At 39.2% G+C, this 27,397-nt stretch overlaps 1 protein-coding gene across 1 annotated transcript in view; it reads right to left on the bottom strand.

The window, feature by feature from the left end:
• otofa (otoferlin a) overlaps positions 1-27,397 on the bottom strand; it is a 374,531-nt gene that overhangs the window by 48,645 nt on the left and 298,489 nt on the right. Inside the window, exons 27-36 of the mRNA XM_072278846.1 lie at positions 23,297-23,458; positions 21,876-21,995; positions 20,445-20,606; positions 18,399-18,561; positions 15,288-15,358; positions 13,698-13,727; positions 12,187-12,312; positions 10,199-10,268; positions 7,443-7,585; positions 2,313-2,447 (exon numbers count right to left, since the gene is read on the bottom strand). Of these exons, the coding sequence (XP_072134947.1) occupies positions 2,313-2,447; positions 7,443-7,585; positions 10,199-10,268; positions 12,187-12,312; positions 13,698-13,727; positions 15,288-15,358; positions 18,399-18,561; positions 20,445-20,606; positions 21,876-21,995; positions 23,297-23,458 (1,182 nt within the window). The remainder of the gene's footprint in view (positions 1-2,312; positions 2,448-7,442; positions 7,586-10,198; positions 10,269-12,186; positions 12,313-13,697; positions 13,728-15,287; positions 15,359-18,398; positions 18,562-20,444; positions 20,607-21,875; positions 21,996-23,296; positions 23,459-27,397) is intronic.

Genomic DNA, 27,397 nt, shown 5'->3' with positions numbered 1-27,397 from the left:
GCGAGAGGATTCAAGTGCAGGAGCAGGGAGGTACTACTGCAGTTGTACAAGGCCTTGGTGAGAGCACACCTGGAGTATTGTGTGCAGTTTTGGTCCCCTAATCTGAGGAAAGACATCCTTGCCATAGAGGGAGTACAAAGAAGGTTCACCAGATTGATTCCTGGGATGGCAGGACTTTCATATGAAGAAAGACTGGATGAACTGGGCTTGTACTCGTTGGAATTTAGAAGACTGAGGGGGGATGTGATTGAAACGTATAAAATCCTAAAGGGATTGGACAGTCTAGATGCAGGAAGATTGTTCCTGATGTTGGGGAAGTCCAGAACGAGGGGTCATGGTTTGAGGATAAAGGGGAAGCCTTTTAGGACTGAGATTAGGAAAAACTTCTTCACACAGAGAGTGGTGAATCTGTGGAATTCTCTGCCACAGGAAACAGTTGAGGCCGGTTCATTGGCTATATTTAAGAGGGAGTTAGATATGGCCCTTGTGGCTATGGGGGTCAGGGGGTATGGAGGGAAGGCTGGGGCGGTGTTCTGAGTTGGATGATCAGCCATGATCATAATAAATGGCGGTGCAGGCTCGAAGGGCCGAATGGCCTACTCCTGCACCTATTTTCTATGTTTCTATGTTTCTATGATACAGCTGAACCAAACAGTGCTCCGTGGGACTAAGGTGCAAAACATACACAGCACATTCAAAACAGTGAGGAAAGAAAACATAGTCATGTAAAAAAAAATAGATATAATCCAAGAACCTGAGCCACAAATTGATTGTCCAGTTCCTGGCAATCTAGCCTGTCATTTCACTGATCGAACACTAGAGAGAAGTATTGTCAGGAGTGACCAGCCCCCAAACAAGCATGCGACACCGCCTCTGCCGTCCCATCACCTGGATTGCAGCAAGAGGCGAGCTCCTGACTTGAGGCCTAGTCCTCACCACAACCGCTGAGCAGCTCCTGTACCACCTGTCTCACCACCAAACAAGGGAAACAGGCCTGCGGCACTTTATATTATCAATGTACAACAGGGTCTTGCGATCGCAAGACAAACATCTGAGAAAATCGCTCGCGGTTACATTGCATGCCACCTTCTCGCACCAGCTCCAACGCCTTCGACTAGCAGGCAACAACACAGTCTGCACCCAGGTAAGCTCCTCTAAACTCAATCCGGCTCCTCTGCCACACCGGCCGGTTCCACCTCCAGTGCCAGCTGTCCCCTTCTTCTCTGACTCGCTGGCTGCTTCCTTCTTCTCTTACATGCCGGCCAACCCTCCTTCACCAACCCACCGGCTGGACCTTTCTTCTCCTACCTGCCAACCAGCTCCTTTGACACCCTGACTGGCTACTCCGATCAACAAGCAGCTCACTGATGTGGTAGACCCACTGTACCTGAAGTTCTTGGAGTCCAGTATAGTCTTATGGTCATAAGAAACACCTCTGATTGGCTCCTGAGAGGCTGCTGCGTCTGACCATGCCACCATCTTACTGGAAGTCTATTACAATTAATCATTTCAGCATTGAGACCACTTAGATAACTTTACACTTAAATGGACTCCTTTTGTTCTAATTGCATTCTTGTTTATGTTTTTATATTTATATCTGTGTTTTTCTTATGGATGCCACTTATATTATGCTATGTTCCAGTGATGCTGCTTCAGTAAGTTTTTTTGTTGTACCCGTGCATAAACGTAGCTCTGCATGTGACAATAATCTTGAGTACTGTTGAAGCTTTCTTATTTAATTGAAACATTTCAGTACGTAAGCAATTTTGCCAACTGCCTCACCTGTTAGATTAATTCAAAGTGTAATTAGAGAAAAGATATTATATGAAGGGCACACCTTCTGAATACCATTAATGCATGTTTTTTCAATATAGGGTTTATATTGAATAAACATATGATGAGGTCTAGGATGACAGCTTTTAGTTACCAAAGCTGAAATAAATAAGTTTAGTTTTAGATTATCTAAACATTGGCTGAAAACAGCTGCGTCCAGATGTAAAAGTAAATTCAGTTTTAAGTTGTGAACATTTGAACGTTCACCACAATTAATACAAGTTGATATTTTCCTTGCTGCTTTTTTTCTAATAAACTCTTCAGCAAGACAGCATTCTTAAGATATAGGTTTATAAAAAATGGTACATTTTTGGAGGGCATTTGACCCATCAGGTGTCTACCAGCTTAGTTGGGCAATCCCGTCAGTTCCACTTCTCCACTTTTTCCCTCATTGCCCAAAAATTATTTCTCATAAATGGCTATCCAAATCTATTTAAATGAATGTCTGTAACTTTAACAACTTTGAAGTGTTTACTCACTTTAAAGCGGCCAACAATTCGTTCATCGTCTGTTGTACTGTCATCATCATCTCCGATTTTACCTCGATAAAGATTAAATGTGTGTAACCAGTCTTCAAAATTTCCAAACTCAGTTTCCAATTCTTTGTGGTAAACCTGCATATTGGGATGGAAGGCTGTTACTTAAATTTCCTTTGAAAATGCTGTTTAATCACTTACAGAAACATAGAAAACCTACAGCACAATACAGGCCCTTCAGCCCACAAAATTGTGCCGAACATGTCCCTACCTTAGAAATTACCTAGGGTTATCCATAGCCCTCTATTTTTCTGAGCTCCGTGTATCTGTCCAGGAGTCTCTTAAAAGACCCTGTCGTATCCTATCGTATGGGTGGTCCTAATCATTCCAGGGGTCTTGCCAGCTAGCTATGTTCTTAGTGGATCAGCATAAAATCCTAAAAGTTACTTCCCTTTGGTAGGTAGTGATATTATTCAAAATCTATAAAAATACAAATGTTTTCCTATTATTATAAATACAGTTACTTGATACCTGAAGTGTTGTGAATCAACTGCATTCAAGTACTGTAATATAATAAATCCAACACCAAATTACTGCACATTCTATGGCGTTCATGTTGGAGGTAAATACTTTTCAATGTAAGTACATTTAGAACTACATGGTACTTTTGGGGTGCTTCAACAGGCAGACAGTGGATTTTATTTTGGGGTGCACACTGCACATTCTATAGATAGAATACGTTTGGGACCCTCGAGTCTTATCTATTTTAACACACTCATGAAGAGCTCTATACGTAATGGGGAAATCACAAACAAACTTATCCTGACTCAATCTTTATACAAAGAATCATCTTGGAATGGGAATTTGGAATCTTTAGCCCCGTGTTTCAACACCCTGATCTCTACCCTTCTTGACCTCCATCAGCTGAGAATTTAACTGCATATTAATTCCAGATTTTCAGTGGCATAGATGGTTTAGATTGAGTTCAACTTGAAATTTGATAAGGAGAACGTAAAGTCTGACATGGTAGTATTTCAGTGGAGTAAAGGAAATTACAGTGGTATGAGAGAGGAGTTGGCCAAATTAAAATGGAAGGAGATACTGGCAGGGATGACAGCAGAGCAGCAATGGTGTGAGTTTCTGAGAAAAATGAGGAAGATGCAGGATAGATGTATTCCAAAAGCAAAGAAATACTCAAATGGCAAAATAATATAACCGTGGCTGACAAGGGAAGTCAAAGGTAATGTAAAAGCAAAAGAGAGGTCATGCAACAAAGCAAAAATTAGCAGAAAGATAGAGAATTGGGAAGCTTTTAAAATCCTACAGAGAACAACTAAATGAATCATTAGGAAGGAAAGGATGAAATATGAAAGCAAGCTAGCAAACAATATCAAAGTGAATAGTAAAACATTTTTCAAGTATGTAAAAAATATAAGACAGATGAGAGTCAATATAAGACCTGCTAGAAAATGAGGTTGGAGAAATAATAATGGGGGCAGGGAGATGGCAGGTGAACTAAATCAGTATTTTGCATCAGTCTTCACTATGGAAGACACTAGCAGTGTGCCAGATTTTGAAGGGTGTGAGGAAAGAGAAGTTAGTGCAGTTACTATTACAAGGGAGAAGGTGCTCAAAAAGCTGAATGACCAAGGGGTACATAAGTCACCTGGCCCAGATGATCTTCACCCTAGGGTGCTGAAAGAGGTATTGGTAGAGATTGTGGAGTAGTGGTAGAGATTGTGGAGGCATTAGTAATGATCTTTCAAAAATGATTGGACTCTGGCATGGTGCCAGAGGACTGGAAAATTGCAAACATCACCCCAGTCCAAGAAAGAAGGAAGACAGCAGAAAGGAAATTAAAGAACAGTTAGTCTGACCTTAGAGGTTAGGAGAATTGGCAAGAAAGAAAGTGGCAAATGAAATACAGTGTTGGAAAATGCAAAATCATGCACTTCGGTAGTAGAAATAAATGTGCAGACTACTTTCTAAACAGGAGAAAATCCAAAAATCTGAGATGCAAAGGAAATTGGAAGTACTTGTGCAAAACACCCTAAAGGTTAACTTGCAGGTTGAGTCAGTGGTGTGGAAAGCGAATGTGGAAGACAGTAGCAGTATGCCTGATGCTGTAGTGTGTGAAGGAGGAGAAGTGGGTGCAGTTACTATTACAAGAGAGAAGGTACATAAAAAGCTGAATGACCTAGGGGTACATAGGTCACCTGGACCAGATGAACTGCACCCTCGGGTTCTGAAAGAGGTAACGTTAGAGATTGTGGTGGCATTAGAAATGATCTTTCAAAAATCATTGGACTCTGGCATGGTGTCAGAGGACTGGAAAATTGCAAATGTCACTCCATTCTTTAAGAAAGGAGAAAGCGACAGAAAGGAAATTATAGACCAGTCAGTCTGACCTCACTGGTTGGGAAGATCTTGGAGTCAATTGTTAAGGATTAGGTTTTGGAGTACTTTCTGACACAGGACAAAGTCAGTATGGTTTCCTTCGGGGAAAATCTTGCCTGATGAACCTGTTGGAATTCTTTGAGGAGATTACACATAGGATAGATAAAGGGGATGCAGTGGATGTTATATATTTTGACTTTCAGAAAGCCTTTGACAAGGTGACACACATGAAGTTGCTTACCAAGTTAGGAGTCCATGGTATTGTAGGAAAGTTACAGGCATGCTTAGAGTATTGGCTGATTGGTAGGATGCAGTGAGTGAGAATAAAAGGATCCTTTCTTGGTTGGCTGCCAGCAACTAGTGGTGATCTTCAGGGGTTGGTGTTGGGACCATTTCTTTTTATGCTGTATATAAATGACTTAGATGATGGAATAGATGGCTTTGTTGCTAAATTTGCAGATGATACGAAGATTGGTGGAGGGGCATGTAGTGTTGATGAAACAGATAGGCTGCAGAAGGGCTTAGATTGGGAGAATGGGCAAAAGAGCAGCAAATGAAATGCAATGTAGGAAAATGCATGGTCATGCATTTTGGTAGTAGAAATAGATGTACAGACTTTTTTCTAAATGAGGAGAAAATCTGAGAAGAGATGTGGGAGTCTTTGTGCAGTACACCTTAAAGATTAACTTACAGGTAGAGTCAGTGGTGAGGAAAGCAAATGCAATATTAGCATTCATTTCAAGAGGTCTAGAATACCAGGGCAAAGATGTGATGCTAAGGCTTTATCAGGCACTGGTGAGGCCTCACATTGAGAATTGTGAACAGTTTTTGGCTCCTCATCTAAGACAAGATGTGCTGGCAGTGGAGAGGGTTCAGCGAAGGTTCATAAGGATGATTCCAGGAATGAAAGGGTTATCATATGAGGAACGTTTGATAGCTCTGATTCTGTAATTGCTGGACTTCAGAAAGATGGGGGGGGGGGATCTCATTGAAACCTTTTAAATACTGAAAGACCTGGAGAGATTTGATGTGGAAAGGATGTTTCCCATGGTGGGGGAGTCTAGGACAAAGGGGTACAGCATCAGCATAGAATGACGTCCATCTAAAACAGAAATGCAGAGAAATTTCTTTAGCCAGAGGGTGGTGAATTACCACAGGCAGCTGTGGACGCCCGGTCGTTGGGTGTATTTAAGGCAGACCTTGATATGTTCTTGATTGGACATGACATCAAATGTTACGGGGAGGAGGCCGAGGAGTGGGGCTGAGGAGGGGAACAAGGGATCAACTATGATTGAATGACAGCGCAAAATCGATGGGCCAAATAGACTAATTCTGCTCCTGTATCTTATCATCTTATGGTTTATTGCAATCTATCCAGAATTGGAGGGTACAGCCTTAAAATTGAGGGGTGACCTTTTAGAACAGAAGTAAGCAGGAACTTTTTTAGCCAAGGACTGGTGAATTTGTGGAATGCTCTGCCGCAGACTGAGATGGAGACCAAGTCAGTTGGTATATTCAAAGTGGAAGTTGATAGATTCCTGACTGGTAGGGGCATCAAGGGATATGGTGAGAGGGCAAGTGTATGGGTTTGAATAGGATCCCGAATCAGCCATGAAGTGGTGGAGCAGGCATGAGGGGCTGAATGGCCTAATTCTGCTCCTATGTCTTATGGTCTTATGTATAAAACTACTTTTTTTCAACCAGAGAGACTCTGCAATCTGAGTCTAGCAGTAGACTGGCTGGACTAGGCTTTGTTCACAACAGGTCTTGTAGTTGAAAGATATAGAGTAGGCCATTTTGGAGTGAGTTGAGGAGATAACTCTTTCCTTAAAAACTGGTCAAACTATGGAATTCACTACCACAGAAGGAAGCTGAAACCAATTAATTAAATATATTAAATGATAATCAAAAACATGGGGAGAAAGCAGACATAGGGCACTGTATTTGGAAGATCAGATATTCTCATATTGAATGGCTGATCTATTCTGGCTCTGAATTTCTATGTGTCTATGCTTCTTTGATTTTATAATTCCTAGACAGCAGATGATAGAACAAATCATGCTTACCTTTTGTTGGCACCAGTAAGGAAAGGTCAGCACTTTGATACCTTCTATTCCTGTGCATTGCAATGTGGAATATGGTAGGCACCAACGCCTTGCATTACTCTGCCTAGAGTCTCCTGTTGAGCTAGATTCAGGGATTGGATGCACTTTGTACCCCAGTCCCTCAGTTGTAATCCTGCCACCTAGGCAACCTCATTCATCAGGATATGGGTTGGGGTGGGGGAGAGGGGTGGGTTGGGTCACTGACCTTCATCAAAAAATTTAAGTGAAATACAAGTTTTTACTTTGTCAATTCATACTTGCTTATATTATTATTTTTTAAAATTTAAAGCAATTAACTACAACTAGATTTTCAACTAGATTTTATATTCTTTTCCCCACTGTTAAGTCCATGCTAACTGTTTCCAAATGTTCATGATCATTAGTGGAGAAGGCATTTGATCATGAAAAGCCACCGCGGAGATCCATCAGTGCAGCCTTAGAATCACCTGGAATCCATTCAGTCACAAAGGATAAATGAGGCTCACTTGAAGTACAGGCTGTCTTGAATGTGATTGAAGCTAATTACTCCATGTTTCTCCCTGAGGTAAAAGCTCACAACTTTCTTTGAATTGTTTAGAATTTTCAGATCAATAATTTGCAACCAAGTGTATTTAAATGTATCTGTACTCACGTGTAATTCATCAATTTTCACTTTGTCCTTCTTTTCAACTACTTCCAACTGCTTTTTCTTCTTCTCTTTCTCCTGACCCTTGGCCTTGTCTTTACCCTTGTATGGTTTTGTGCCTTTCATGGGAGAGTCATCAGTTTTGATCTCTGAATATGGAGCAGGGAGAAGGATGGGCACAAAACACTCAAACATGAATGGCATGAAAGTTGACACTTTGACTTCTGCTAGGCTAGGATGGAAACTACCCAAACCAGAACTATATTCTAATGCAAACCACTAATGCTACAATGATAAACTGGTCACTGAAAACTAAGCTCCAAAGAACATGAGGATCCAACAAAGAACACTGAATGCAACAACGGACCTACAAACAAATTGAGAGACTTATCACCAACCCAATGCAGGACAAGCAGCTGGTAACAATCTACTGAGACTCGTATGTAGTATTACTGGGCTGGAACACTGTTTTTACCTTCATTTAGTTTAGTCAACTGATAATGAAATCTATTATTTGTTAACTTTGTCACTTGTTCCATGGAAAATTCTTTATGAATGCCTGCTGCTTGTGCTAATCCTGTAGATGGTGTTGTTATTGACAAGTTCAAGATTGCCTGTTACTCTATATGTTTTATATTCATTTTTATTTCTTATAGAGAGGACTTTCTCCTGAAATTGGACATTCTGGATACACACTGTCATTTAATACTCAAGATGCTTCCTGGCCAATTTTTCAGTCACTTTCTGCCTTTGGGACCTGTTAATTAAAAAGTACATATTTCAGAAAGCTAACAATTATTCATATTATGGATCCAGTGATTCAGAATTTTAATGCTGTATTGAACTTTGCATTTGATAGTCTCAGTACCTCTCATTTTACTTATAACTTTTCTGAAGACGTAATTTAATCAGTTAAAGTTGGAGTGTCTGATTTGAATATTAGCATAGTGTCTCATTTACAGAATGTATAAGTGTGGTTCACCAGCCTGCATTACTTTAACTCTTGCAATTTTTCAGCAACGATCATCGATTAGTTTGTGTTCAATGTAATGCACTACCTTTATAAATCCTGATAGACTGACTGTGCGTGTGCACATGGGAGAAACAAAGAGAAAGAGACTGTATTAACAGCAGTACCACATGTAGACACCAGTTGTCAAACTGAAATGTGTATTGATTAAAATAGTGAAGCTGATTAATCTTAAGGAAACCATTGAACTGGAATTGGAAATTTTCAGCAACTAAATTAAAGGATTACATTGTTAAAGATTTCAAAGGTCATGTCATTTGAAGCCACTTCAACAAATTTTCATCTTAACTATCACACACAAAACACTGCTGCAGGTTAATTCACCAGTGGAAAAGCTAAACAAAAATCATGCTAAGGCTATATTGTTACACAAGTAACTCCTCCTTCAACAAGTTCTTTTACAACAGATTTGTGAACAAGGGCGAGTGTCAGTGACAGTATTTGCCTGGAACTATGAAGCAGTCTTCCCATTTCTGGTCACTTCTCCGATAGCAAGCAGTCACAGCTATATCTGCCTGGCTTTTTTTTAGCTAGGAGTTCTATTCTCTATAATAACCCTCATGTCTACTTTGTGCCAACTTTCATGATAGCTTAGTAATGTGGATGAGTGACAGATTCTGTCGTGATATAAATGGAAGGTGACCAGGCAAAGCAAAGCACGTGCAGTAAGCAGAAACACACAATTTTCATTAACAGCTGAGGTTGACACATCTGATATAAATCCAAATATAATGGTGATCATTCACAAAATTCATAACTGCAGAAAATCCTTACCAAATATCCTATAATTTCTTCCATTAGAAATTCTACATCATCCAAAGAGGATTCTTATGAATGATTACATTATCTCTCTAAGTCACACAGAAAGGTCAGAAATTCAGTAGGATTTGCACTACTTAATGTAAAATTATAGGATATTGTGATAAGATCAATAACATGAATCAATGCTAGCTCCAGCCACATCTGTGAACACATGGACACAAATTAAAATGTAAAATACCAGGCTACATTCACTCCCACAACATCAGCTATCTCCTGTACCAGTTCAGCTGCTGTTGACAGCCTTGCTTAGCTACCTGTTGCCCACCTGTTCCATTGCCTTCCTTGTTGGCCCCCTATTTTTTTTTACCCTGAGTAAGCTTCATGTTATCCATTTCAGATGTTACCCCTTGCTTTTTGACCAACAGTTAACAGATCCTAATCCAATACTATCGTGTAAATCTGTTAATTGTGTTTTTTAAATCCTGGTATTATCCACCCAAATCTATATGATATCCTCCACACCCATAACCCCTGGAAACCTGTACATTCTTCCATTTTTTTCCAGGAACTTCTCTAATTTTTTCATTCCAACATTGCTATTCCTCCTTTCAGCCGACATTGCCCGTTGCTCTTGAATTCCCTCCTCTTTTAGAACGTTCCTTACAATCTGCTCAATTAAATGAACTTCTGTTTCTGTCTATGTTTTCTTCTGTGGCTCTTTGTGAATTTTGATTGGATAACACTGAGGCAAAGTATCTTTACTACTTTTTGCAAAAAAATGGCGACTTTGTTGTTAACATATTCTCAGCTATCGATGCACTTCAACTGTTAGCATCAATTCATTCATCCCATTTATTAATGTTCACAGACAGTTGAGTTTTCACCACAAAGCAATCACCTACGCCTACTTCACAACATGCACATTCCCTTTTCATGACAAGGAAATAAGTTTACATCCCCCTCTGTTTACCCTCTGCTGCTATCTCCATATCTTCCTTCTCTTCTGCCTCGGCTGCAGCTGCTTCCTGCTGTCGGAGTTGCTAGAAGGAAATTCACAAGATCACCCTCTGAATTTCAAAAGCCACATCACAGATAAAAGGATAACATGACTTCTTGCTTGTCTTGTGTGTTTCATATTCAACATCTTGTCTGAAACTAAGGCCATCAACGTTGCTGTGTAGCTGGACAGGTGGACTGTAAGAAAGGTGTTGACTCCAGCCTGCAGGGAATTCCAACTCAGCAGTGTAACTTTTTAAACCTCTTGGTCGAAAGTTCCTCCAGATGGCTGCCATTAGATAATGTAAAGTGTTCCTAAATAGGCCCTACAGACTAGAAGATCAACAGTAAGAATAAAATCAAATAACAGGAATTCTGCAGTTGCTGGAAATTCAAGCAACACACATCAAAGTTGCTGGTGAACGCAGCAGGCCAAGCAGCATCTGTAGGAAGAGGTGCAGTCGACGTTTCAGGCCGAGACCCTTCGTCAGGACTAACTGACGAAGGGTCTCAGCCTGAAATGTCGACTGCACCTCTTCCTACAGATGCTGCTTGGCCTGCTGCGTTCACCAGCAACTTTGATGTGTGTTGCTAGTAAGAATAAAATGTTGAGTTTTAGCCTTGTCTCATCCCTCAATGTTGCAAAAACAAAGGAGCTGGTTGTGGATTACAGGAGGAATGGAGACGGGCTAACCCCTATTGACATCAGTAGATCTGGTGTTGAGATGGTAAACAGCTTCAAGTTCCTTGGCAGCCACATTATCGAGGACCTCACATGGTCTGTACACACCAGCTGTGTGGTGAAAAAGGCCTCTTTCACCTCAGACGATTGAGGAAGTTTGGTATGGGCCCCCAGATCCTAAGAACTTTCTGCAGGGGCACAGTTGAGAGCATCCTGACTGGCTGCATCACTGCCTGGTATGAAAACTGTACCTCCCTCAATTGCAGGATTCTGCAGAGAGTGGTGCGGACAACCCAGTGCATCTGTGGTTGAGAACTTTCCACTGTTCAGGACATTTACAAAGACAGGTGTGAAAAAAGGGCCCAAAGGTTCAGTGGGGACTCGAGCCACCCCAACCACAAACTATTCCAGCTGCTACCATCCGGGAAACGATACCGCAGCATAAAAGCCAGGACCAATGGGCTCCGGACAGCTTCTTCCACCAGGCCATCAGGCTGATTAACTCACTCTGATTTTAGTGTATTTCTGTTACATCGACTGTTCTATTTATTATAAATTACTATGATTGCACATTTAGACAGAGACGTAACATTAAGATTTTTGCTCCTCATGTACGGGAAAGATGCAAGAAACATAGTCAATCAAGAAATAAATAAATACTACTTTTAGATATGATACCTAATGAACAAAAGTCGCAGAACTGGGCAAACTCTTCCTTAAGGTATGGCTAGAGCTGTATACACTATGATTGCTGTATTAAAATGTGACCACTAAACATTGCCACAGGAAGCCTACAAAGCCTGAATGAAGTAGACTCCAGAGTAGCTCTAGGAATATCTGAGGGTTTGGCATTGCCGTGTCAGAAACCAGCAACTAGGAAATTAAGCTGTTGTTTTTTTTTAGATGAATAGTATTGGGAATCATTTCAAGGACCATTTTGTAGGAAAGTCCAGCAATATATTGCATCTAATTAGAAATCAATCAGTGGATAAATAAATGTCACCCCTCTTTATAATATTGAGGGACTATTGCACTATGATTGGTCCCTAATTAGCATAAAATATATATCCTCTTAATCCCTGTGCAAATTGTATTACATGTATTTCAGGAACTCTAGATGGTACAACATTTCATATTCATATGCAATGCAATTACTGTGTAAGGCTTGCCACAGGATGCTTTTACATTCCTGTATCTAACTGATGAATATATTTTATGATTCATTTATAAGATTATATTCTACAATAGACATAGAAGCACATATTTAAATCATGGCATACCTCCATGAGAGTTTCAATGGAGGCAAAATATTTTGACCACCAGTCCAACATGCTTTCATCTGGCTCCTCCTCTTCTATTTCCTCTCCTTTCTTTTTCTTCTTCTTTTTCAATTTCTCATCTTCATTCTAGAGATATGGAAACACACAAACTGAGAAAGTAATGATCCACTGGAGCAAATGAAGGCTTTCCTTGCGTCTATAATGAGTTGATGGTGGAGACAGCAATCTTTTATTTAATTTCATTGGATGCTATTTTTATTTTGACCAGTACTGTTCTGTTTCTAAATTATTTTACCGCAAGTAAAACCAGGCAATGAAACGGTTTGCAAATTTAGCTGGTTTCTGATCTCATTGGTGATTTTGATGTTATCCATTTCCAACTTTGAAATATACTTTCTATTCCGAATGTGTGGTAAATTCGTCACACTTTAATAAATGTTTTTTGTATCTTTCCATCAATCTCCCATCGGATATTTTTTAAACCTCTTCTTTAGTTGGGGCATACAGAAAAGTTTTCTTTTTGTCTCTGCTCATTTAGTGCATGTTGCAGTCCTCGTAACTGAAGGAAGTCTAATTAAAACCTCTGACAAATATGATGACCATTATATCTCATTGTAATGGCCTCATTGGCTGTGTTTACCAATGCTACCCAGGCTCTATGAGAGAGATTCCTTTATTGTGGGATCCTAGATAGTGTCTCTGGTGGAGCCTAGATACGTTAAAGATACGTTAATACATCACTTTCTCTTATGGTTACCTTCAGTTATATCAATGACACTGGCACTCTGTGGATACTACTTTTTCAGCTCCAATATATCAAAGAACTTGACTCACTGAAGACCATAAGGGGATACTGGGTTTTAGACTATAAGACGTGAAGCTTTGAGATCTATTCATATCTGTATCTAAATTTGCATGACACATCATGGTGTTCTAATGGAGAGACCAATATCAATATCGTAGCAGGGCAAAACTACGTATGAAGCTATGAACGAATTCAGAAATGAGAAATGAAAAATAATGATTTGGTGATGCCTTTGCTTGGATTTTGGCAGCCTGAAGTTTGAAAAGGGAATATAATGACAAGGTGTGGAGTTACTGTAATGCAAGGTCCTGGAATCAGAGACTTGAAATGATTCATGACTTCATTATGTTGAGGTGGTAAGGATGGTGCGGAAGAACTTTTAAAGCCAAGATTGGACTCATAAGCCACTTAAGAGCCCATAAGTAGATCAACAGAATGAAGACCATCATCCTCGACCTCGAGGGATAGCCACGACGATGACGACAGTGTCACATATCTTAGTGTGTGGAGATTAATAAGAACAAAGGAGAAAAGCTTATACTTAGTGGTGTGTATAAGATAGTGAGAATTCCATTACACAAAATAGGGTTGTAAAGGAAAAGACAAAATGTGTCTCTTAATTCTCAATTTAAGAAATTACAAGTTAATAAAGTTTGCGAAGAGTGTGCTTTGTCATGAGAATTTATCAATGCTATTTTAAACTTACCACATCAAGTTTGACAACAGCATCAGAGTTCTGTCATTGAATGAAAACAGACAAATGAGATGATGCCAACAACACAAACCTGGTAGCAAACTTATTAAATTAATTTTCTCTGCACCTTAATTATAAATAGACAAACACAACAGAAATGGAACAAAGATTCTCATGGATATTGGTACATGTCTGGATGCTAACAACACTCAAAAATTGTTACAAAAGAATTAAAATTTGAAATAAAAACAAGCTTGTGGACATGAATTACTGGCATCTTGAAACTCTACCCCTCCACCTGAATCATCAGTTAATACTGTTAGAGAGGTTCCCTGGAGCTGTATTGTTTCAACGAAAACAATAGAGCAGCTCCACTTGAAGAGTTGTGCCAAAATGGAGTAACAGATGGACCAACAAATCTCAGAGCACCTCACTGCTGTTGATCAACATTTATTCTTCCAGACTTTTCATAAAAGTTGATTTCTCTAAATGCTGTCTGGGAATTACCGTTCATAACAGAAGTTCAGTTGATACCAGAAGGAAGAGGTGGTTGAGATGATCTAATTCACACCCGAAGTGTTTGCCAGTGTCAGAACAACATTCAAAATGCATGGACTGACCTCTCCTGTCCCTGTTACACAAGCACCTGCAGATTCCTAATGACAGCACCTTCTTGTTCCATTGAGTTCCTGCTTTGATATGTCTGGCTGGAATCAGCTACTGCAAATCACCTGACTGATTAGAGACACAAAAGACTGCAGATGTAGGAGGAACTCAGCGGGCTAGGCAACATGGACAGAAGGAAATGAACAGTTGAGTTTTGAAGTCAACACTCTTCATCTGATGAAGTGTCTCAGCCCAAAATGTTGACTATTCATTTCCCTCCACGGATGCTGCCTGACCTGTTGATTTCCTCCAGCATTTTGTTTGTTATTTTTGATTTTTATTTACTAGGGGCACAGCATAGTAACAGGGCCTTCCAGGTGAATGGGCCCGCACCACCCATTGACACCAATGTGACCAATTAATTGACTAACCCGTGCCTTTGAAACCTGTATGTCTGTTTACCTTCTTCAAACAGGGAGGCTGTTGCCGAGACCTCACTGCTGACCTGGCTGAAGGGAACTAATTCACAGAGATCATGCAAACGGGCTGCAAGTTTCCTGGTCTGAAGGACTCAATGCAACAGCTCAATCTACTGGAAAGTGGGAGAGGTCCCTTTGCAAAATCCACTTACCCCACTAACCCATATCATGTGATTGAGAAAGCCTCAGTTTAGAGAAGCAGTGACTAATGAAGGGGACAGGAGAGCATCCTTTAACTGTAATAGTCAATTATCTTTTGGAGCCTACAGTTCCAGCCTCCATTTCATCCCTGAGTTTTCTGAACTATGGCAGAACCATATAAGCTCCAGATTTGACTCTTGGTAACGTAGCAGCAGTCTTATTTAATAAAGCGAATGGCTATTGTATTGGATAACCAGCAGACCTTGAGATTCACAGTCAGTTGATCCAATGGAGTTGTGATCTCTGCAATTCAATTTTTAAAAGCCTCTGGTTACTGAAAAGGTTATGTAAGGGTTAAAATAAATGCCATACTTACAGCATCCAGCTTGACCACAGTTTCTATTTTCTTCACTGGAACCTCTGTTTCCATGTTAATGTTGATATCGCCTGCAGGGTGAGAGATTGGGCCCCCATTTGCCATTGCCAAGAATCCATTCATCAATGTAGCTGAACAGAAACCCAGTGGAATCCAGGAGAGAGAGATGCACAGGAAAAGACAAGGATAGAACATGGAATAAAAAGTATGAGGAAATGGACAGAAAAACCTTTAGAGGTGAAAGGGTAAGATAAAAAAGATGTAAAAGTGTGAGAAAGTAAGCTATCATTTATTCACCGACTAAGAAGATGGTGTTTTATTGTTAAGTGTAAAACAGGCATGTTGACCAATTAGAATTTCATATTCCTATGATGTAAAGTACTGTAAGATGAATGCTGAACTTATGCAAATCTGTACTTAGAAACTGATGCACCTCATTATAACATTCACCCCCAGCCTACCTTGACACCTATTTATACTGACCAAGTACTGAAGTTTCTTGCACTCATAGTTTGAGATGTTTGTGAACTGCTCCTTTGAGGAGTTGTGCTTCTGAATGGGATTGGGAAGATAGTCTATCTTCCCTGGACTGAAATACAATCCTACCCTCACAGAGCACAGATTCTTCAATGGAACGAATGGCAAAACTTAAAATGTTGGAGACCAGAAATAAAACTTAAAAAACTGAAATTGCTGGGAAATCTACTAGCATTGCAGGGAGCAATAATATATTATTGCAAAATATTCATCCTTTTATTGATCCAATATCACAATGGATTGATTATTATCAACCACTGAAAACAGTTTATAACCACTTACACCAAGAATCAGTACATCTTTTCAACTTTATCTAATAACGCTATATTATGGAAACAGTTATTTCAAAATCAATATCTTTATGTCTCGGCAGCACAATATTTTTGAAAATTCAAGTTTAAGACTCCATCAACTTCCCCTCAAAACCAAGGTCACTATGGAATACTCTCACATAGTTTGAGGTGGTCAAGAACGTAACTGTTCTCTGGGTGCTGATGGCTCCCACTCAGCATCTTGCTCCACTAGCATTCCCAAATTCAACTTACCCCCCATTTGATTCTGTGACTTCTCTAAGATTAGACAGTTGACTATTTTTGGCCCCCTCCGTGCACTATATTACTCCATTTGGTCAAGACAGAGAAAAAATTATTGATGAGGTTTTTGTAGAGTAAACTGGAGATCTTAATTATTTTGTGTACAAAGTGCATCTCTGACTTACTCTTCTGATGGTTTTGATTTCTTTTGCTATTGCAACATCATGGGTCAGCAGAATATTCAGAGGTGCACCAATAGGATAGAACCATATTTCCATCTGGGTACACAAGAAATCAGGTGGAGAGGAGATGGGAAATCCCATCAAAATGACTGGAAAATTTTTATCCATTGTTTTGGATACCTCTGACTAGATTTATAATAAATAATATTGTATGTTCTTGGGTTTTACTCAATACTTCCGATAGTACATTACAGGTTTTGGAAGGTTTTGCAAATCCCTGAGGACTGCTATGTATGGGAGACGGGTTTCAGTTATTAAATTTAGAGCTTATTTGCACCTTATGCTAGTGATTTCTGGCATACATGTGAAAAAAAAAATTCAAGGGTTAAACCATCTCAAACTTTTGAGTAATAAATAACCAGGGAATGGAAAAATGTACATTGGATATCTGCTACTACAGAGACTAGGTTTTGTTATTTATAATAGCCTCCACTCTGACAAAATTGGAATGGATAATTGAATTCCTCACTCCCTTTAACAACACCAAGTTTACATAGGCTACACATCCAGAATTTAATATTACATAGGTTAGAGCATAATTATACATTCTTTTCCCTTTAAGAGGTATTGAATTCAAGTAATGTGAAGTGCCCTTCATTTGTCACCAATCCTTGTACTTTCAGCTTGGAGCCATGACTTGGAGAATCACTGTTATAATATTTTTGCTCTTTCTCTTATCTTTTCAGTGTGGTTTCCTGCCTGGTGTACAAGACAGATAAAACTGCCCCAAAACTCTAGTGCCTGTTTATGACTAAGTGAAAACTAAGAATACAAAATCGATACATAATTTTTTTGTATAAAAAATAAAATTTCCTGTAATCCATTTCTGTGCATTAAATTGTAAATGTTGACAGGTTGTCTAATAGATAAAAGAAATACAGTGCATTTCTGCATGTTGAAAAAATGTAGATTATTCTGATGAACACAGTTGTCATCTCCTTCTACCTTAGGCCATGAACTTATCAATCACCCCGATGAGTTATTAACTTCAAACTTTCTGCATAATCACTCAAAGAGTTGAACTGCATGTGCATGTAACGAGAGCTGTATAACTCATCTCCTTCTACCTTAGGCCACGAACTTTACCAATCACCCCTGCTGTGGACGCTTTCTGGAGGTCCAAGATCTGTATGTTCCATAACTGCTGGACTAAGTGTGTAAATGTAGGAGGGGACTATGTTGACAAATTAATGTGGTAGCTTTTCTAAAACTGACTCCTTCTACTGTAGGCCACAAATTTATCAATCACCCCTCGAAGTTCCTATATGTAAATCAATTAAAATGAAGCAGACTTGAACATCTTTTTGCAAAATTGACTGAAGATGTAAAGACTGAAGCAACACACACAAAATGTTGGACGAACTCAGCAGGCTAGGTAGCATCTATGGAAAAAAAGTACAGTCGATGTTTCAGGCCAAAACCCTTCGGCAGGAAGCGTCGACTGTACTTTTTTTCCTAGATGCTGTCTGGCCTGCTGAGTTCCTCCATCATTTTGTGTGTGTTGATCAGTTTTCCAGCATCTGTAGATTTTCACTTGTATGTAAAGATTGGAGGTGGCTTTTGTGATGCTTCCAATGAATGACTACAAAATGTTTCAATATTAGGTAAAAGTGCACGTCAGAAGTTTCCCAAAGCCCCTCAGTTCAGTGCATCTGATTCAGAGAGTGACATGATCTAAACACAAGATACCGTTTCCAAGTGGTAACGTTGAGTGAATAGGTGGAGGAGATCTACTGTGTTAGTAATTGATAGAGCTGTTCGTCCCTATGAATATGCTGTTTTTCTAAGTATAAACATACCTGCATTTGCCCAGTTCTGAACTGCGCTGTCAGGTGGTCTGTAGATGAATTTCCTTAAGGAGCCAACAGCATGTGAGCCAACTAATGTGTATCTGCCAAACGCACGGCAGTCCACCACTCGGATATTAAGGGGAGGGTGAAGCAATTCATTCTCTGGTAAATCCTATAAACAATGGAAAGGATAATTATTATGAATTCTAGTGCGGATCTGAGAATAAGACACGGGTATTGGACGGTTACACTAATACAGATGTCACAGTTCTCACTGAAAACCCTGCTTCGCTGAGTTTAAGCCACAGTTGTCTTTGAGACTGAGGTGGACCAGGTGCATCTCCAGTGGTTTTCTCTAGGATAATGAGACAATTCCAATGGAACAAACCATCAATGCACAGTATGTCCCCAGCAGTACTGCAAAGCCGTGCAGCTTGATGGGTTAATTGGCTACTGGGGGATGCATTGATCAGAATGTTGGAGATAAAGATGTAAATTTCTGCTTGATGGTTGGCAGGGAATCAAACCAACATAAGGTCTGCTTCAGCAATACTTAACAGGAACCTACCTCAAGGAAATGGATGCAGAGAGATGCTCCTTGCCATGAATTACTGTGCCTCAAACCTCAAATTTTTCCCCTCAAATGTAACCTTTTACAAGTTCCCTCAATCTGTTAAGTCTCAAACCAAACATTCCAACTGACTGCTGTGCTGATGATATCTCTCACTGACAGTGCCCTGTTTTAATTCCCAAGATCCTGAAAACTTGTCACAATGCAGACTAAATACCACCACCTCCCCCAATTAATTCAATCTAAATCTGCAATATAATTCCAGGTCACACTCACTGCTTTTCCAAATGTATGTCTATTTTGTGAGAGACTCTCTATCTACACACATCCCTGACCTTTACTCCCCATGCACCAACATCTCCCACTGCCAATCAAATGATAACTTCCATAGTTTACTCTGCTCTCTCCACTATGGAAGACTAAGTGAAAGTCCACTGAGCACTAGGCCTGTCCTTCTGTACCTGAGGCTTTGAGCCTTGTGTGTAGTAGAATTCTGCAATGCCAGATCTTCATCAGAAAACCGGACTTAGCCTGCTTTGTGACAAATTTTCAGGTAACCCTTATTTTCAACTACTCATAATTTTTCAGACAACTTACAAAGAAAGATTTAAAATTGCATTAAAATAATGATTTTCATATCAATATCTTGTAACTCAAAGGTTCTTTTTTCTTGGCGTGTGCGTGCGTGTGCATCCGTACGTGCAGTAACTCAAAGGTTCGATGAAGATTGGTCTTAAAAGCATTTGACAAACAATATTCAATCTGACAGTGAGCTTGGTGCAGTTTGCTTGTGAACCTCTCCTAGATTTTGTTGCCTGCTCTACTTACTTGCTGTTTGATATTCTATTATTTTGAATTGGCAAATTTTCTGTCATTTAAATTTAGCAAACTTCTACTACACGTATGAAATCAATGCTGAATTTCATGTTACCCTATCTCCAGAACATATGAAAAACTGCAGACAATAGATGAGTGATTTTATGATAAACTGTAATCACGGTAACTCCAATATTTTCCAGTTTGTTTCAGTGAATTGGTGAGAAATTTCCAAGTGTTTCACCTGAAATTGCCTTCAGCTTTGTTTCTCCTGTAATTAGTTCCACCGACTGATTCAGAGGAAACACAGGAGCACCATCCATGTGGAAAAGACTAATCTAGTGGACCTATCTATCCATCTCTTTCTACACGCAAGTGCATAACCTTGGGAAAAATGAGCTTCCACGTGGCTTACGTTGTGGCTTCATTTTAAACCTGTTAATGACCATCACCTGCAATCAGTCTGTATAAATAAAACAATTTCAGGCTCTTTGTTCACTTGTACTAGACCTACAATGTGGGAACGGTGGCATGTTGCACTCCGTTTCTGAGATTCAGCTCCAATAAAGTACAGTATATTGAACTAAATTTGGAAGATGTTACGTAACGCACAGCTGCTAACATTACACAAACTTAAAGCATGCATAACAGCAATAGTCTGTACTTACCACTTCAAAATACTTGACTAAAGTGCTAAAATTTGGATTTTTCTTGTAGTTTTGAATGACCGCAGACTGTACACCCTTTCCAGCACATTCAATGTCAACTCGTGGTCTATCAACCTGCGCCAGGTTCACACGCTTAAGATCTCTGAGCCCCCAGAAGAGAATCTGCAGGAAATTAAAGAGGACAATTGCTTCATCTATATGTCCATTATCAAAAGCAATACTTACAGTCTTGTGAGAAACTGGTTTACTGTATATTGAGGTTGGATCCTATACATTTGATCAATTACATTTTGCAATTTTGTTGTAGCCATTTTACTTATTCAGAGAGGTCAAATGTGCATTTAATCACCTGGAACCAATAGGCATCAAAAATTAAAGTTAAAGCAGGAAATAAAAGCAGTAAATGCTGAAGGTACTCAGCAAGTTAGGAGCATCTGTGAAGGGAGAAACAGAGTTAATGTTTTAGATTGATATTAAAGTAGGCCCACTTTTCCCTACAAAATTAATGCTTGTTCATTCCTCAGAGAGATGATCCTACTTTTGCGAGAGATATCCGATTCATTTTCCGGCTTTTTCTTCCTTCCTCTAGGGAATTGTTGGAGTTTTATTTTTTTGGAAATAGTCCATCTGTGTTCAGAAATATAGCTGGTGGAACAAGCTCACATTCCACCTTAACACCAGAGGACCATAAGATAGAGGAGCAGAATTAGGCCACTTGTCCCATCGAGTCTGCTCCAACATTTCATCATGACTGATCCAGTTTTCCTCTCAACCACACTCTTCTGCCTTCTTCCTGTATCTCTTCATTCCTGACTATTCAGGAATCATCAAACTCTGCCTTAGATATACATAAAGATTTAGCTTCCACAGCTGCCTGTGGTAATGAATTCCATAGATTCACCACTCTCTGGCTGAAAAGAATTCCTCCTCAACTCTGTTCGAAAAGGATGCTCCTCTATTCTGAGGCTGTGTCCTCTGAACTTAGCACACCATATTCTTTCCAGTGACATAAAGATGATGGCCTGGTTTGTGCTGATACACATATAACACTGTCCACTTCTTTGTTCCATCTCACCAGCCCCTGCTAAATCACACAAATATCATTCCCTCCTTAGCTCTGATTGTAAACTGAAAATTGCTGGTTTATTTGAACTGGGAAGTGAAATTAGATTAGGTTGTTCATTCTTGGTCAGCATGGACACAATGGTCTGATTGGCTTCCTTCTATTCTATCAATTTTGTGTTTCTATGAAAATCCTGACGGAAGGTTAACATGCTTCAGTAACACTTGGCATTTGTATCCCGTCTCTCTTACAATGTGGTTGACTTTTCCTGTACTCAGGATAAAAGGTCTGGAAATTAAATGCTCATCAGACTGTAATGTAATTGCTCATTTAATATTCTGTTCTAACAATGACAAACATCTCCCTACCTCAATTCTGTACTTGCTTAATACTGGGCGGATCCCCTTTGGAACAGGAAGAATTGGACCACGGTCAGGATCTGTTGGACCATCAATTGGTGGCAGATTGTGCTTCCCAGAAGGAGGAATCTGGATTGAAGGAATAAAATTGTATGTCAGTAATCAGCTGAAATTAAAATCTAAGAATTCAGTTTGAGCTTAGCAAAGAAGAACCTGCCACAACCTGGCAAAATCACTGAATGATACATTTTATCTTCAAAACAGAAAGTGCATTGGCAATTATGCAAGACATGAATGTTTCAGGTTGCATCTCCAGCATTTCTGGCTTTCATTCAAAACCACTGATTAAGTGAACTAATATTTGCAATATTATTAATAAAATGTTTCAATAAAATGGAGCTTTTCAGTGTTGTAGAATATTATGTTTCACAGAACACACATCAAGAAAATGTCTTTCAAATAGAGAGGTTGACAAATGAATGGCAACTTCACATTTTCATGATACTAATTTCTGTATCAACGTATGGGAGGATTGCCTGATGCATAAAAACATGTTCAATCAGGCATTGCTCAAGCATTTCCAATTTGGTAGGCTATTCTTCAACTATTGTCTACTGTATTTCTTGCTGCTGCTTCCATCCCCATTTTTATGATGGTTCAGATGAGAGATAATGTCACCAGCCAGTATGACCTATTTTTTTAACTTTTGCAGGTGGAAAATTGTGTGGTTTATCTTTAACAGTATTCCATTTGTGGAACTAATCCAAGCTTCTTCAAGAACTATCCGACCTCATTAGTTTACAGAGATACTCAAAACCATTAATTCTTTTGATCTGTAAATAAAGTGAAAATATTTCCACTACTGGGGTGGGGGTGGTGCTTGGTAACTAGAGACAATAATCTTATGGAAATTAGCAAAGGAATCGGCCAGTAGGAATCACAGTGAATCTTCATTTTAAGCACTCCCCATTGTGGGAAATGAAATCTGTTTTGCAACTTTGGTCAAGTCTGAAGCCATGGTCATTGATTCACCCATACATCAATCATGTAGTGTCTTTAGTGGATCAGTACAATTACGATTTGTTTCCCAGAAAGTGGCACAAATCTTAAATTTAACAATGAAATGGAGTGTTTTACACTCAAGTGCTCAGGCCACAGAGAGTTCCTGTTTTTTTTCCTCAGAGCTGGCGGAACTAAATAGCTTTGATACGGACTCATTGCAATAAGATATCATCATGGGGTCAGTCATGATGATACTTCGGCACAGATGTGGTTGGAATCCATTGCTTATGCTATTGTTTCCTTTTGCACCAATACCTGCCACAAAAGTATTAGGTCACAGAAGAAAATTAAGTGCAGAAACTCTGCCCAACCTTTCTGTTCGGACAACTAACTGCAGCAAACCTGAGTATGATGTTATTACACATTACCTGCAGGAGCTCAAAAGCAGCAAGGAGGTCCCCAGCTGTTGAATTCCCTCGATAGATCTGATAATACTCCAATTGAGGAGGGAATCGAGGAGGGCTGTACTCCTCTTCTGCCATTTTCACCACAGGCTTTGAAAAGGTTCTACCAATATATTCTGCTTTTCCCTGTAAGCACAATTTGCAAAAAATTACCTAACTTTATACAAGTGAAAGAGAGAAGTACACACATAGGTGCATAAGGTTTGCGGAGAATTTTAGTTGTTGAATTGTCCACACTCAGCATCAGACTACGTGGATTGTCAAATCTTGTTCAAGAAAGAGCAAACACCATGGGTCCATGGTGGCTTTTAGGAACCTGGATGTTAGAGTTTGCTTTCAGAGCTCATTAAGTTACTGTTTTTGATTTTTACAATTGCTCTAGGAATTCTTGTTTGTAATATTTGTTAATTACTGAAGTATTTCTATTGTCTACACTATTTCTTCTACCACTCTACACTATAACAACTGCAATCATCAAAAACTAATTTTAAAATTGTTCTTACCAGATCTATGTCAAACTTTGAAGGCTGTTTTGTTTGGTATTTCATTGTGTTCATAAGATGGAAAAGTTAATGGCACAGTTATCCAAAGTCATGACATGCTGTAAAATGATCTGCATCTATGTCTAAAGCTCCTTTAAGACTCAGTACATTCAAATACTCTAAATTTTCTCAAAAAGAATTATTCCATTAATTTACTTTTCCTGCATTACCATCACAATTAATCATTTGGTTCCTTGTATCATTGATGTCAGTTTTATTTACATTTGCTTTTCACAGATTGCCTCAAAGTAACAAATAAGCCTTGACACTTTAAAATTCATTGATAAGATGTTGGTGTCTGGAGCTAGGTCAACATTTGTTGCAAATCCCTCAATGGTCAGCTACCTTCTTGAATGGCTGCAGGTCATGTGGTGAGAATACACATTCCCGTGACTGCATGGCAAGGCATAACTCAAACACCATCTATAAATTAGCCGACGACACAGCCATTGTTGGCAGAATTTCAGATGGCAATGAGGAGGTGTATGGAAGTGAGTTAGGTCAGCTGGCTGGTTGGTGCCACAGTGACAACCTTGCACTCGATATCAGTAAGGCCAAAGAATTGATTGTGGTCTTCAGGAAGGTGAGGTTGAGGGAACACACACCAGTCCTCATCGATGGAAAGGGTGAACAGATTCAAGTTCCTAAGTGTCAACATCTCTGAAGATCTATCCTGGGCCCAACATATTGATGCAATTACAAAAAAGGTACGATAGTGGCTACATTTCATTAGGAGATTGAGGAGACCTGGTATGTCACCCAAGACTCTTTACAAATTTCTACAGGTGCACCATGAAGAGCATTCCAACTGGATGCATCACTACCTGGAATGGAGAGACTATTGCACAGAATCAAAAAAAAACTGCAGAATGTTGTAAACTCATTCAGCTCCATCATGGGCACTGGCCTCCCTAGTATCAAGGGCATATTCAAAAGATGATGTCTCAAAAAGGACTCCTATCACCCAGGACATGCCCTCTTCTCAATGCTACCATCAAGAATGAGGTAAAAGAGCCCGAGGACGCACACTTAATGTTTCAGGAACAGCTCTCTGCCATCAGAATTCTGAATGGACAATGAAACTACGAACATTAGCTCAATATTTTTTTTCTTCTCTTTTTGTACTAATTTAATTTCATTTTTATATATACTTACTGTAAGTTATAGTTTTTAAATTATGTATTGCAATGTACTACTGCCACAAAACAACAAATTTCACAACATGTGTCAGAAAGATTAAACTTTTTTCTGATTCTGATTCAGATTCTGATGGGTAGTCCCAGGAACATGACACACAGGTCAGTTAAAGAGCTGGCAATGAAGGAAAAATGCTGCTTTTAAAAGTCAAAAAAGGAAGATGGCGAATTTTAATGGTATGAGTAAATCGTCCAGGCTAGTAAAGGTTTTGTGAGAATAGTCATTTAAAAGATTTGGAACTTTATCAATGGAATATTCTTTCTGAGAGATTCAAGACTTCACGGCTGACATGCGGAACAGCAACTTAAGTATTGTTGTAAAGGTAAACTAACAGTTTACAAATTAAAGATAAGTTTGCTACAGAAAATATTATCTAACTTTAGCAACTTTAACCATTCTTTCTTGTGATACTCCTCAAAAGAAAAAGAAGCAAATTGCTTTATTTTCATTTTGTCCCCATTTTACCTCTAGTGTTCCTGCAATGGAACTGTTTGACAGTACTAAACACAATTTGTTAACTGATCCAATAATCGTCTATTTCTAGATAACTAAAGCACCATGGGAAACATGAAGAGAGCATCAAATTTGATCTGGAATATGCCTCTGCATACAAATAAAACTTCACAATGCATTGCTCGGCTTGGATAGAAATAGTAAAACCCACTCAGGAGGAAGCTTGCAGAGTTACAGCCAAAGGCTTTTGTGATATTTTTGTCAACTTTTTTGGATATTTGTGATTGATTTCATTAGGTGGGTGATGCTGACAAAACTGTACTTATTGCACACCTTAGTTATCTCTATGCCTTGCCCTTTAATCTGTTGTATTCCCTGAGGAGATTTGTACTTCCCGAGTAATGTTAAATCTGGAATTCCAGGGCAATAATCTAATTACAATGGCAAAGAATGTCACTCCAGTAGGGAGCCTTAAAGCAGGGGTCAGTAACTCGTTGGAAGGAAGGAGACAGAATTTGGATGTGATTTTTGATTGGCAGGATGCGGCGTGGCGCTTCATGGAGATCTGTTCTGAGGATTTGATGTAAATCGTAAACACTTCGGACCAGGAGGAAGGAATAAGTGGTGGCACCAAACATATCATTGCTTAATTTGATGATGTTTAAAGATAGATTGGAACTGTAATTGTGAACTGGACATAAACAATAAAGCATATACAGAGATATATGGTAGATAGAGTTAATGGGTGGGCAAGGGCCTGTCAAGAGAACATAATGATGGAAAGGTAAGGCTGTCTACTTTGGCAGGAAAAATAAAAACAATCATATTACATGAAGAATCACGGGCCCAGATGCTGTTTTTATTTTGCTGGTAATTTGTATTTTATACATTTAGTCTTCATTGAACACACTGTTAAGAAGCACAGTGGGCTGGGAATAATTTACAAAGGAAATTAAATTAAGTAAGTAGACTTAAGTAAGTATAGAAGGTGGGCTTTATTCATCCACAATGGAAAGAAATCAGGAATTTTGGAAGACCAAAGGCATTTAGTTATCATGTACACAAACCACTAAAGCTAGTAATAAAGTATAATAAATAACCATAATGGAATATTGGCCCTCATCTCAAGGGAGCTAGAATTCAATGTTGGATGTGATGTTTCAGTTGCATAGAAATTTGTTCATTTCCCATTCCCAGTTATGTATATTGTTGTGGACATCAAACTGCAGGTTAAGTATATTGGCTTTGCAAGGAAAGAGCTCAAATACTTACCAGAATTATACTTAAAATGTTATGCTAAGAGGATAGGATGCATAAATATGGCTGGTATTCCTTTCAGTTTAGAAGGTATTTGTGTGATCTGAGTGAGGTGTTTCAAATGCTAAAGGAATTCAATAGCATTCATATGGAAAAAGATATTTCCTCCAGTGGGGTAATTCAGCAATGGAGGATTTAATCCTGAAGGTGTAGCTGTTATAGTGTTCTACTCTGGTTAGCCAGAGGGCTATATGCTGTTTGCCACGTAGATTGCTTTATCTGGATTGATACCTCATTCTAAAAACATCATATGGTGCTCTCAGCAGCCATATTTACGTCTTGGTGGTGATGGCACAACAAGGGTTGTAGACTGTGGTGGAATACAGTTCAAATAATGGAGGCTTGAATTTAAAAAATCCATTTGCTTTAAAATACATTAGGGTGGCCTGAGATTGGAAAGAGAGGCTATTAGTTCAGTTTATTTATTCCTATGGCTATTGCTAGGTCACTCATAAGTGTTGGCACATGGCGAAGTGGTTAAGGCATCAGTCTAGTAATCTGAAGGTCGCTAGTCAGAGCCACAGCTGAGGCAGCGTGTTGTGTCCTTGAGCAAGGC

This window comes from Mobula birostris, chromosome 2, assembly GCF_030028105.1.
Source record: "Mobula birostris isolate sMobBir1 chromosome 2, sMobBir1.hap1, whole genome shotgun sequence".
NCBI classification, from domain to species: domain Eukaryota; kingdom Metazoa; phylum Chordata; class Chondrichthyes; order Myliobatiformes; family Myliobatidae; genus Mobula; species Mobula birostris.
This window is presented reverse-complemented; position numbering and strand designations above follow the sequence as displayed.